This window comes from Puma concolor, chromosome A1 (genome assembly GCF_028749965.1).
Source record: "Puma concolor isolate L17-30 chromosome A1, mPumCon1.1.hap2, whole genome shotgun sequence".
In the NCBI taxonomy this organism is placed as follows: Eukaryota; Metazoa; Chordata; class Mammalia; order Carnivora; family Felidae; genus Puma; species Puma concolor.
The window spans coordinates 233675966-233690037 of NC_141667.1; the positions used below are offsets into that span (position 1 = coordinate 233675966).

Below are 14072 nucleotides of genomic sequence, written 5' to 3' on the forward strand. Positions count from 1 at the left end.
TTTTTCCTTCCTTTTTAATTTTAGCTGGGGGGGGGGGCACGAGCTGGAGAGAGGGTCAGAGGGGGACAGAGGGAGAGAGAGAAAGAGAGAGAGAGAGAGAGAGAGAGAGAGAGAGAGAGAGAGAATCTTAAGCAGGTTCCACACTCTGTGTGGGGCTCAACATGGAGCTCAATCCCATGACCTTAGGATCATGACCTGAGCTGAAATCAAGAGTTGCACGCTCAACCAACTGAGCCCCCCAGACATCCTATGATAGAACATACCTTAGACCAGCTAGCACTACAACATAAACCGCTCCATGAGGTTGGCTGGGCTGAGGCCAAGCAAGATGATCAACATTAGACTGTATAACAATAGTTCATTATAACACTTAACAATGTTTCTGCAACTATTTTTTTTGTGCTTCTCTACCACCAGCCTGTGAACCTTTTTTGGGACAGGAACTGTGTCTCACTCATCTTTCTATCTCCAGACTATTCTATCCCCAGCACAGATACTCAGGAACCCAGTAACTGAACTGGTCAAGGAAGAGCAACAATACAACGTATGTTGGTCTGGAATAAGGAAGAAAGCAATTATCATCATCATGTTTTTAACTTAGAAGAGCAAGTCCAGTAAATCCACTGGATGCCTCGTAGGTCAGCTTGAAAGAAGGTATACTTGAATTTTTGACAAAGAAAGTGATGGCTCATCATAAGAAGGAACCAAGAAAGTACAGACTTAAATTTTGCCTCTGGAGAAAATCACACACACGTCTCCACTCAAGGAGGGCTAGGTGAGTGTTTTCACACACACACACACACACACACACACACACACACACACACACACACGATTTCAGCTTCTATGAAAAGGCTCCTACTTCTCCTAAAGGCATTATTTGGAATTTTAAGGAAAGCCTGCAGATTGCGTATCAGGGTGCTGAGCTACGAGCCAGGAGTAACAGAAGCCAACACAGTGGTCATGGCATCACCCCGAACTCTATACCAGGCCATCTCAAGGAGGACGTAGCCTGAGGCAAGAAGTCCTTGGTGCCATTCTCTTACTGCTACCTTCGTGGTAACACGAAACTTGATGTTATAATAGACACACTGTGGATGACAGAATTTTGATAGCCCCCATCTGATACTGATAATATTACGGAAAAGGCACTGGAAACATACACAACATGTGTTTATTTCCTGATGCCATCAGATGACCTTGGACAAGTGTTTCACACTCTGAGTTGTGGTCTGTCCTTCTCTCTTTTGTAAAAGAAAGCTTTCTGCCTTCCTCTCAGAGTTTCTGTGAGGACCAAATTAGATTCAGTACATTAGAATGTTTTATGAAGTAATGCAAAGTGGAAGAGAATTCCTGTTATCAAGATCACATGGCTTTCAGAAATCTCTTATGTAGCCGAACTATTTGAAAAAATAAAGAAAATTTAAAAAACTTTTATGTATTTATTTTGAGAGAGAGGGAGCGAGCACATGAGCAGGCCAGGAGCACAGAGAGAGGGAGAGAGAGAATCCCAAGGAGGCTCTATGCTGTCAGGGCAGAGCCAGAGGCAGGGCTCGACCCCATGAATGATGAGATCACGAACTGAGCTGAAATCAAGAGTCAGACGCTTAACCAACTGAGCCACCCAGCTAGCCCGATAATGAAATTCTCATGGGCCTACCATGAGATTGGTACAACCACGTGAGATTGGGTTGCTACCACACCTGACATACCTGATTTCCATTTAACCTTCCTTCAACTAAAGCAGCCACTCTGTTGACACAGTTTACCATATTATTATGCAACACTTTATGTATATGCTACAGTAGAGAGAGCAGTCTAGTTAGTGGAATCTATTCTATTGACCAACTTCAACAACAAGCGATCTGTGGTCAGTGTTGTTTCATCACCGGTAAACTGACTCCACCTGCCATCATCCCAAGTGTCTTTGCAGCAAATCCCAGACAGCATATCATTTCACGTGTGAATGGCTAAAATAAGACTCTTATAAAAATATAATCACAACGGCCACATCACGCTTAAAATATCAGTACTATGTTCACATTTTCTCAGTTATCTTCCAAAAAAAAGTTTGCGGGTGGTGGGGGTGGGGGGCGGTATATTCGTTTGGATTCCAGCTTTGGTGGCATGAGCCTGGAGCCAGAGGGGAAGGGAGCTCTCAGATCCTTCTAGAGGCAGCGGCTCCCGTAGGGTTCCATGACTCACTCCCAGAGGAGCAGTCAGAAGTTTGGTCCTATGGGCCTCCAGAGCCAAATGCCAATCGGCTTAAAATAGCTTGATTCTTGTTTTTTGTTGTTGTTTTGGTTTTTTCCCCCCAAACAAAACTGTGTGATTCAATGGGTTAAGAGTCTGGAGAGGAGCGAGAGGAAGCTGTGAGAATTTAAACACAGGAATGCGTGAAAGTACCTTGAAAATAGTGGTATTATTGTTATTATTAATTTTAAATGCCATTTGAAACTCATCTGTCATCCCATCTAAATAACTGATGTACATGGGGAGTCTGAAAAGACTTTTTAAGGCAGAAAAGGCACTCCACTGTAGAGCTTCTCCGAGGCACACAGTCTTACCAGCGGGTATAGATGTGGATTTGGGCGCTGGAAGCAAACTTCGGCGGGGTGTTGTCACACTGGAGGACGCTGGAGGGGTCGCCCGGCTGGCCCCCTTGGGTGCGTCTTTGGAAGGCAGAGCCGCCTTCGGAGCTGGCTGGTCTTCATTCCCAAAGGTTGACCCTGTGGGAGGCAGACAGGATGTTAATTATAACTTCATGAAAAATGGATTGGGCCCTCCTTGCCATTTGCAATTGCCAACCAATCGTAACGCCGTCATCTGCTTTAGAATTTGACCTGACTCTTTGTGAGTGGCCTTGAAAAGCCTTTCTCTGGGACCAGATGTGGAAAAGAGCTCCCTTTAGGCTCCGAGAAAAGCCTGTCATTCCAATGTTCTGTGCAAGGGACTCCATAAAAGACAAGGGCAGCCTTTGAAGATTTTACACCTGTGTGCAGACACACACAATTTGCTTATGTGGATGTATAATTGTATAATGTGCATACGACACACCTTTATTTAGTGACTCACAGAGGATAAAACCAGTGTGAGTGACCCAGGAGAGGTGAGAATCAGACCCGTACGTGCACGGCTGGTCCAAGGAGCTTGTGCAGAACTCCCTGCTACCCAAGTTATTTTACCTTCAGAACAAGAGGCTTGGGGTGAAGACAGAGGGGTGAGGACCATGGGCACAGAGAATCTCCTCAAAATCCACAAAGCTTTTTTCTTTTTTTTCTGGAAAGCTGAGGCCTCATCGAAATACGAAGCCCCTGAATTAGAGCCTAGTTGACGGCAAAGGCAGAAGACGCTTATTGGTCATTTCAGTTTGCCATCCAACACAGAAATACAGACACTCTGTGTCTACGGGACAGTTTGTTTATGAATGACTGCTCTGACATTGTGAGCATATGGCATATTGGGACATGTGTCAGGTTTAAATACGCAAGGTGGTTGTGGCCCCATGTTTTCTTCTAGATCTTCCCCCAAACTGCTATGGTTTATGCATTTGTAATCTCTTAAAGACAATGACAACACCATCCGATCCTTGTGAAAGCATCAGTCCTTTAAATACGCCTCTGAGTATAGCTGTGAGCCCTAATCCACGAAACAGAGCCTGAATGTACTGGAACTATAGCTCATTTGGAATTAAGCTATCCGGTTAGAAACGTGACCATCTACCATGGAAAATATGCAATGACAGCTGGAAGAACTATACAGAATTTTAGCAGAAGATTAAATTTTTTGTTTTCATCATTTTAAAAGGATAGGCATAACATTCTATTTAGATAGGGTCTGCATAAAAATGATAACATTATTCAAATGGTTTCAGTGTTCGAAACACCCAGGAATTGTATTCACCCACTTAGGGTAAGAGACTGCTGCTTTCCTCCCTCTGAAGACCCGAACGTCTCTTTAAAATTCGTGAGATTTGCTTTGTTTCTAAAGAAAAGTGTATCCGAGAAGGAAAGATAAAGAATGTGCTATTTCCCAGCACAAAACCTACGTCCTATAGCTCTTTTAAGGTCGGCACAAGGTTTTAAATAGTTCTAAACAGGGCTAGGAGAATGCTTTTGATTTACGCAAACAACAAATGCATCGAAACTTCACCAAAAGGATCTGCACTGTATCCTGAATATCAGATAGAAAAGGAAGCGTATGATTAATCCAGAAACTTCATCAGGAAAAGGGATGCCACACACCTACAAGAAGTCTTAGCTTCTGAACCATACGATGAGCTCACCAGTCCAATTGTAGAAAGGATGTCTGGAGGTTTGTAGGACATTTCAGATGGAAGGCGGGGGCTCAGCCACTGGATATATTTCACCTGGAGTCATCTACTGTTTAGCCTACTGCTGACATACTGCCCGAATAATCTATCACTAAAACGTGTACTGGAAGCCGAATTGAACATAAAAAGTTTCACAGGGTCTTTTCCTCATTAACGTTTCTTAAGAAGGGAAATATTTTGTATCTTTGGTAAAGTTCAAATGTCCTTTCATCAAACCCTCTTACACCTGGCATCATCCTCTTATGTGAAATTTATTATTCAGAGAACATGTCAACTTAGAGATTCGGCGGCCTTCCAGGCTGGGAAGTAATTCATCTGTTTGAAGAACAAAGTGTCAAGGAAGCTACGTGGGTGATGTACTCTCCTCTGAGTGAGGTCTTGAATTAACGAAAAAAAAAAAAAAAAGAAAAGAAAGTAAAATAAAATAAAATAGAACACTATTCTTATCCACCATTGTGGGATACAGCTGGCAGTCAACAGCATCACTCTTTGAAAACCAGCTTAAGTCAGCCAGTAATTAAAGACTCATTATTTAGTAAGCGAAAAGTACGCAGAATTTGGGAATTACTGCCGAATTCTATAAATGCTCTGGGTGCTTCACAATGCAGGCCACATTAAACCACTGCTTGCTAAGAGGAAGGAAACACGTGGAAATAAACAAACGGCTTGTGTAAGCCAGAACAATGATCCAAAGGATTCAGTCAGTGGAAGTGGTTCATGTGTCTAATCCAGTCCTCTCATGGCCAACCAGCCCGAATCTGGCCTGAACCATCGAGGTTATCACCTGGATAAATGGTGCAGACCGGGGAGCAGAACAACCAGGGGAGTGGATATTATCTCCTCCTCTTCCACCTCCCTGCACTTCAGTTTCTTCATCTATAAGTGGGGATACTGAGCATGGGCCTCATAGGGCTATTGTGGGAAGGGAGAGAGCTAACAGAAATGAATTTGTAAACGTTAGTGCCAAGAGTGGGCACAAGAAAACAGAATGGTGTCCATGCATACTGAACCCTCCTGTGTCAGTTATGAACACACACAGGTTAGTTTTCAACTCAGCGGCCGGTCCTTACAGCCAATCAGTTTTTCATAGGACTTGGCCAAGTATCCAGAGATTGCTATCAGATGGGCTGCTCTCTGTGAGAAGGAAGGAAAGGACTGAAATAAATCTGACAGCAACAGCAGCATGTAAGACTAAAGAGATCCAGTATGATTGTCCTTAAAACATATGTTGAGCGACTTGAGACCCAGGAAACGGTGAGAATAAGAACAGAAAGGAACACCACGCTTAAGAGATACCGACTATCGCTGGCTCCATCATGACTGAAACTGTTAGGGGGGCGCCTGGGTGGCTCAGTCGGTTAAGCGGCCGACTTCGGCTCAGGTCATGATCTCGCGGTCCGTGAGTTCGAGCCCCGCGTCGGGCTCTGTGCTGACAGCTCAGAGCCTGGAGCCTGTTTCCGATTCTGTGTCTCCCTCTCTCTGACCCTCCCCCGTTCATGCTCTGTCTCTCTCTGTCTCAAAAATAAATAAACGTTAAAAAAAAAAAAAAAAAAAGAAACTGTTAGGACACAGGGCATAAGCACGTTCAACTTTCCTAGATGTTCAAAATGGCTTTCCAAAATTGCCTGTTGCAATTCACACCCACCACAGGTCGTGACTGTCAGACTTTCATTAGTTGATGACATTGGTTTTAATTTATAGGTCTCGGGGAGGCAGGGAGGTGGAACATGTTTTTCATATAGTTATTAGCTATTCAAGTTTTTTCTTCTATAAGACACCCGCTCATTTTTCTACTATTTTGCCTTTTAAATGACATAGAGGAGGTTTTTTTTTTTTTTTAATATTCTGGATACTGATCCTTTATTGGTATATATTTTAAATTTTCTCCATCTTTCTTTCTCCACTTGATTGGTACCTTATGAATCTTAGCTTTTCCTTCTCCACGTGAGATAATAAAGATGTTCTTCTGTGTATTCTTCTAAATGGCTTAAAACTTTTTTTTTTTTTTTAATTTTTTTTTTTTCAACGTTTATTTTTTTTTTTTTGGGGGACAGAGAGAGACAGAGCATGAATGGGGGAGGGGCAGAGAGAGAGGGAGACACAGAATCGGAAACAGGCTCCAGGCTCCGAGCCATCAGCCCAGAGCCCGACGCGGGGCTCGAACTCACGGACCGCGAGATCGTGACCTGGCTGAAGTCGGACGCTTAACCGACTGCGCCACCCAGGCGCCCCAAAACTTTTTTTTTAACTTCAGATCAATTCATCTGGGATGGAGCATGGAGTAGGGATGGAATTTGTTCCTGCTGTTTCTATATAGACAGCCAGTTATCCCAGCCCCGTGCATTGGGCAGGCCCTTCACTGCCAGCTGTTGAGTATCAAGCGTCCATACAGGCCTGATTGTTAGACTAAGCCAACAACCCCCACATTTCAGTCATTTAACATAACAGAAGTTCCTCTGTCAATCGTGAATCATCTCACACAGGGAATCCGGATGATCCGCTGTGCTGGGGAGCTCTCTTCCAGGCAGGGACTCGGGCTCCTTCCATCTCCTGCTTTTGCCCTACCCTGGGTCTCTCAAGAGACATTAACACGCAGCTGGGGAGAAAATGAATTGTTCGTGGAAGGATTTTATGGGTCAGGCCTAGAAGTGGGGTGCATCACTTCTGCCACGGGCCCACTGGCTGGGGAACGTAAGCTCCGTTTATGCCTAGGAGAAAAGGGAAATCATCTGGTGAACGCCTATCCACTCTGCCTCACGAGGCTCCATTTCTGAACTCTATATTCTGTTTCATTGATGTCTTTGTCTCTCACGATCCTGATACTACACTGATTTACCATCGCGTGAGACAAGGCTGGCACGCTGAACCGGTCCAAGACAAGTACCTCCGATTCCGCTCGTTCACTTTACAAGGGTCTTGACCCAAATATTCTTGACTCTCTCTCTTGCATATCAATTCTACAATCTACTTGTCAAGTTCCAAGAAAAGTGGTCAGAATTTCCAACAGACACAATTAAATCTTTTTTTCTGAACTGCAACCAGATCGAAGGAAGAACGCGCACAGATTTCACTCAAGATCAGCAGACATACGCTGACCTCCGAGTCTACCGTGGGTGGCGTGTTAGATGAGAGAGATACAGAGAAGGCAGAGTTCCATGAAAAAGCAAATACCACATCAGTGGCAGTACTCCTTAAGGGTCAAAATTTGTGGGGATATTTGGAGTTGAAGCAACATCGGCATTTAGCGGGTAGGGCTGTCAATACCTCTGTTCAGGAGACATGCAGAAATGTAGGAGACCACGGAGAGCAAGGGCTAATAAATGCCAGGTGAGGGGTACGACGCAGGGAGAAAAGGTAACGTTGTTCGTAAACAATCACACGTCATCAAGGGAATCTCCCTGTGCCATTCTTAACTTTGTGAGTTGCCAGCTTATTCTTCTCAATCCGTTCCTTTTTTAATGCCACTGGCACTCCCTGGACTTGTTATGTTATCACCACTGAAGTCTGCAGGTGTTCCCCTGATTGCAGTAACTAAAGGACAAAAGCCTGCTATTTCACTGCTGGATGGTGGCCATCTTTTGCAGATATCCAAATCGTCATATCATCCACTTCCTGCTTGGAAGGTAAGATCGCCTTCATTAGAGTGTGAGAATTTGCAAGGTGTATGTTCTGCATGGTTACAGGATCGAGCTGGGTCCAGTTGAATTTATAAACCTAATTGCACTGTATTTTTCTCTTTAAACCACCAGGACAACTATGCTTAGTCAGCACTAAATCCTAGAAGAAAGTGATTGCTCTCCTCTCCGTCCAGGACGGCTCCTAGAGTTCATTACCCACAGTGCTTACTTACATCCTTGAGCTGGTGGATCAAGTCTATCAAATCTTCATGGAGTTGGACGCCTACCTCACACCATATGCAAAACCTAATTTAAAATGGATCAGGGCACCTGGGTGGCTCAGCCGGTTCAGCATCCGACTTCAGCTCAGGTTGTGATCTGGTAGTTCATGGATTCAAGTTCCACATGGGGCTCTGTGCTGACAGTTCAGAGCCTGGAGCCTGCTTCGGATTCTGTGTCTTCCTGTGTCTCTGCCCTCCCCCGCTCACACTCTGTCTCTCTCAAAAATAAATAAACGTTAAAAAAAATTAAATGGATTAAAGACCCAATGTATGCACTAAAATTAGACATTTTTTAGAAGAAAACATAGATGTAAATCTTAATGACCTTGGGGCTAGATAATAATTTCTTATATAACATCTAAAGCACACGTAACTCAAGAAAAAAATAGATAATAAGATTTCATCAAAATAAAAGCCTTAGTGCATCAAAGGACACTATGAGTAAAGAGGAAAGACAGCCTACAGAATTGAAGAAAATATTTTCAAATCACTTATCCGATAAAGGTCTAGGATCCAGAATAAAGATCTATAGCTCAACAATTAAAAGACAAATAATTCAATTAAAAATGAACACAGAATTTGAGTAGACATTTCTCCGAAGAACATATACAAATAGCCAATAAGCACATGAAAAGATGCCCGACATCTTTAGACACTAGGGAAACGCAAACCAAAGAAACCACTGTAAACCCACTAGGGTGGCTATAATAAAAAACACAGACAATAGCCAAGCCGGGGGAGACGTGGGGAAACTGGAACCTTCCACACATCACTGGTGGGATCGCAATGTGGTGTCGGTGCTCCGGGTGATATACTCTTGTACAAGTTCCCACACGAGGAGGATGATACCTAATCCCTCCCTAACCCCCTTCACACTTCTCATCTACTCTCACAAAATCGGGTGTATATCTGATCTACTCCGGTCCTACAGGACAGACAGTGGAAGACACATGCAATTCAGGCCAGAAGAGGCTGCACTAAAGGCAGGCACTGGGAGGAGGAAGTGTGAATGTTTAGGATACCTGGCGCTCCCCTGCCAAGAAACGGGTGGTACCTATTCAACCTTCTCGCAAGGGTGACTCTGGCTACGGCTGAGGTCAGGATGAGATGTTAGGGCTTCTGATCCATATTCCAATGTGCTCTTTCCCTACTTCACCCATTGGAATGCCAAGAAGTTAACCTGAATCTTAAAAAGAAGAAAGGACGGCAATGAGGGACAGACACTAACCAGACCAGAATGAGGTTCTTAAAAGGAAGGCTGTAGAAGAAAAGCAAAGCCGTTATTAATACTATCAGGGCATTACAGCCAAACTTTAAGTAACATGTTTCATTGGTTTTGGATATTTATACATATTATAATGATCATACTACTCTCTTCGCTGATTTTTTTTTTTTTTTTTTTTTTAAACAATTCCAGGCAATCAAGTTGTATCATGTTCTGGCTGCACGATTGCCTACTTGATGCATATTTGATTGATTTAGCAGCAGTTATCACCTGGTGGCAAAGTTGAGTTTAATTATTAAAGTACCAACTGAATGTTTATTTCCCACCTCCTGCATATTTTAACCCAGGTGTATGTTTCATTTTGTGCCTCAAAGAGCTAAAGGAAACCCGCTCTCTTACGATTTCAGCAAGGCTATTTCTTTGTCAAAAGGAAGTAGACTAAGCCTTCCAGGCTCTACACTAGGCAGGGGTCCCAGGACAAGCATGGTCCAGCCCTCATATACCTTCCGGTGGCGGGGGCTGGGGGGGGGGAAACTCACACCCCAAACACATTCCCAGACAGAAACGCCAAGGGGCAGAGCTAGAGGGAATCTCAAGGGTGAAGGAGAATGGGTGCTTGGGGACAGCCTCCTGGAAGGGGTGACACTGAATCATTTCCCTCAGCTGCACACTAGCACCTCACCTCTTTTATTCTTTCTTATGAATGACATCATCATTATTCTACAAACTTAGGATGGGGTGCCACAGTCATCTTTGAATCTCTCTTTCCCTTTTATCAACCAATGCAGGTCACTGTGCTTCCGTTTCCATTCTGGACTTCAGATTTAAATCCCCTCTCTGCTCCTGTGCCTCCCCTCCCCCACCCCCTACCCCCAGGGTCTGTCCCTTGGCACTTCTTGGAGAGACAATAGTGTCAGGTCTCCTCCCTGCCCCCCCCCCCCCCACACTCAGTTCACCCTCCTCACTGTGCCTTGTTATTCTTCCCAAAGCACAAGCATTTCAATGCAGTCTTCCATAAGTACCAATGCTCTCTGGCATTCAAGCTCTTCCACTTTCTGGTTCCAGCTAGCTTTCCCGCCTTACCTCCCGCATCAAGAACAGTAAAAACTAACTGCAGGCAGGATTCCCCAGGGCACTTCCTGCTCTGCCATAATCAAGGCTGTGCTCGAGAAACACTGTAGGAACGAACAAAGTACTCGGTGCTGATGTGTCCCATGGCCAGGGCTTCCTGTCACAGACGCTTCTTTTTCCCAACTTCTGAGCCCGCAGGCTCTCAAAAAGCTCCATGCTCGCCCCAACGGCTCCTGTGAATGTAGTCGCACTGAGCATGGCCACGTTGGGCATTTGTTGTTTAAAGGGCAGGGGTTGTCTATGGTGTGGTATGGTGGGCTTTGAGCATTTTTGAAAACAAACAGAAAGACAAAAATCGGAGCTTAGGCAAAAATGGGTGAAGGGGAGTAGGGGGTACAGGCTTCCAGGTGTGGAATGATCAAGTCACGGGGATGAAAGGCACAACGCAGGGGATAAGCCAATGGTATTGGAATAATGTGGTGTGGGGACAGGTGGTGGTGGCACTTGTGGTGAGCAAGCACAGCAAAATGTATAAACTTGTCAAATCACTGTGTTGTACACCTGTAACTAATGTAGACCATATTCAAATGGAAACACTTTCCTTTAAGTTAACATTTTTTGTCTTTCTGCCTAAGCACCACTACCCTTCTCCCCAAGAGAGGGTACCGTTTACCTAATACTTCTCTAGATCGCATTGCAAATTTTTAGTCTCACCTTAAGCGTTAATCTCTGGGTTTGATAAAGTTTGAGAGGCTAACGGTTAAGTGGTTAAGACCACCTGGGTTCAAATGCTGGAGCCACTTCTTACTAGTTGTCTGACTTTGGACAAGTTGTTTACCCTCTCTGTGCCTCATTTCATCATCTTTAAATTGTGGGGGGGGGCGGGGATAACAGCAGTACCTACTAACTAGAGTTGTCATATTATGACAGTTATTACATGTTTAGAATAAGGTGTTCAGAATAGCATGTGGCACATATAAGCACTCGGTGAACGGTATCACTGAGGTCTGCCCACTCACCCAACACGGAGCCTCATTTGAAGCCCATCAGCCCCATCAGCCTATCCCCTCCTCCCTCTTTTTCCAGCCACCCATCCCTTGTGGCTTCCTATCTTTCCAAGGCTTTAACTGGGATCACTTCTGGGGGTCTGGCTCTAACGAGGAAGCTCTAGAGAACGATGGTTCCTTCTATATCCATCTTTCCCCAGTAGCCTAAGTCCTAAGGAAAGAAAGACATACAGCGTACATTTCACTACTCCCTACTGACCTAGAGCAAGTGCTAACTTCTTACTAAGCCAGGAGGTGGCCTCAGAGTCTTTCTCAACACAGCACTCCAGGAGGCCAGTAACCTATTCCAGCCCTAGACCAGAGGACACATCCTCATACACTCAGCATCCTTATGAGGGGGCAGGGCACACTTCTGGAGGTCAGGGGCTAGGTGGGAAAGGATCCCTCTAGGTCCACAGGAGCTTCCTGGATTCCTGCTGCAGGGACCTCAGCTCCTGAGCTCTTCTGGCTGGGCTTTGGCAGTAAGATAACAGGAAGAAGAAGAAGAAGAAGAGTACCATACATAGCCTAGTCATGACACCACAGGCTCTTCCCAAATTCAATACCAGATTTGAAACTTACTAGTAATAATCTCTTTGCAAATTTAATTAAGCCTCTTTTAGGAAATGGCTTATTTATTTACTGGCCCTCTGTGAATCTGAGAATTAAATGAGAAAGTGCACAGAAAGCCCTTTGCAAAGTGTCTCGTATCCAGTAAACGCTAGTTGTCATCAACAGCGGGATCATCAGCATCTGTAGAAGAAGCTCTCTTATCAGCGAATTTCTTCGAGCTCCCCATCTAGCCCACATGACACCAAATGGCACCGCTTTTTAGGAGATCCTGTTCCATGCGAGCCCTGTGGAAATACCCTTGAGACTTCCCTAACCCTCCCTCTCACTTGCAGAAGCAGATGGTATCTGTAAGTCATGAATGCGGACATCGATGGCTAACCTCCACCTTCGCACATTCCTAAGGCTCCAGCAGACAGTCTCCCCAGGGCCCCGGGACTAGGCATAATCCCCCATGTTTTGTTCTTTTGACAGCCATCACGACTAAATCATCACAGGAGAAGAAAAATACCTTTGTCCCCCCAATTCTCTATCCCCCCGCTGTCCCCAGGCACTCCAGAAAAGCTTCACCTTCTCCTTCTGGAGTCCATACTAATACACAGCAGAGAGGGTCCTCTTTCCTATTTCTTCTCAGGAAGTAGGGGGAATATGGGTGCAGGTGAGCTGATAAAATGAGATTCATAGTTTTACAAACGTAGGCCTGGTGAATGTGACCCCTGGTTCCCCATCTGAGCGATCTGCGACAGTCTGGAATGTGGGCCAGTCTATCGGTCCTTCAAAGCCTGGTTAAGTGCCACCTTCTGTATAGTATCTTCTCAACTCCCTTCTAGGTAACAGAGCTACTCTACGAAAGACCCAGCTGGTTAACAAAGAAAGCAAAGGTCAGGGGTAATAAAACCATCTCTCTTAAAATCACAGAAGTAACCAAGGAAGGTGAAAGCCAGCATCACCCAGCCTAGGACTTCTGAGCTCCCAGCACATAAATGACTTAAAGCTTACTTTTAATGAGAAATTCTCTTTAATATTTACCAAGGCACATTCGCAAAGGAGAGGACATCGTCAAATATTGATGGAGGTTAGTTACTTAAAAGACCGAGGGCTAATATATGACATATCGAGAGACTTTTGGGTAATTAAAAGCAACTTTTTCCATTCCTTTTTTATATCAATTAGTCCAGTTGTAACAAATCCCTTTTCCCTATCTGAAGTGCTTAAAAGCTTGAGCCACCGTCCCTGAACGCCCTGGTTCATCACTGTGTGAATCTTTTAGTAGTTAATACCTTGGGGAAAATATTTAAACTGGAGCATTTTAATTATATACTTAATATGGGAGTTGTTAAAAGATAAGCGCATCTGATTTGAACTCAATTTAAATTCTGCTGAAGTTATTAGTACGGTGTAAGAAATGATAGAAATGATCAAGGGCTTCTGTATCAGCTTTTATTAATAGAGCAATAAGAAAGTTTAGGTGTTCCATTTCTACAGCTCAGATTTTGTGCTCTATTGTAGTCGCCTTTTTTGTGTCACGGATTTAATTAGCTGCTTCGAGGCACCTGAGGGTCTCATGGATTATTCCATGTCAAACACTGCTTTAGTGAGCCCCAGTTTGGTAGCAACCCAAGTTCAAACCAGGAGAGACCAAATCCAATGCCGAAAAGTGGCTCACTGCAACTGAGACCCAACCTCCTCTCCCATATATTTACACACACTGTAGGGACTGCTGGAAGGAGCCGGATTGTTCCATCTAGCCAGGAGTTTTTGCACTCTTCAAAAGAACCATTTCTTTTTTTTTTAATTTTTTTAAAGTTTATTTATTTTTGAGAGAGAGAGAGAGACAGAGACAGAGCGTGAATGGGGGAGGGGCAGAGAGAGAGGGAGACACAGAATTGGAAACAGGCTCTAGGCTCCGAGCCATCAGCCCAGAGCCTG

The 14072-nt window shown here is 44.4% G+C and overlaps 1 protein-coding gene across 2 annotated transcripts in view; it reads right to left on the reverse strand.

Moving 5' to 3' along the window:
- MTUS2 (microtubule associated scaffold protein 2) overlaps nt 1-14072 on the reverse strand; it is a 575343-nt gene that overhangs the window by 173954 nt on the left and 387317 nt on the right. For both annotated transcript variants that reach the window (XM_086714439.1, XM_086714450.1), the window contains exon 5: nt 2568-2729. In XM_086714439.1, the coding sequence (XP_086570565.1) occupies nt 2568-2729 (162 nt within the window). The remainder of the gene's footprint in view (nt 1-2567; nt 2730-14072) is intronic.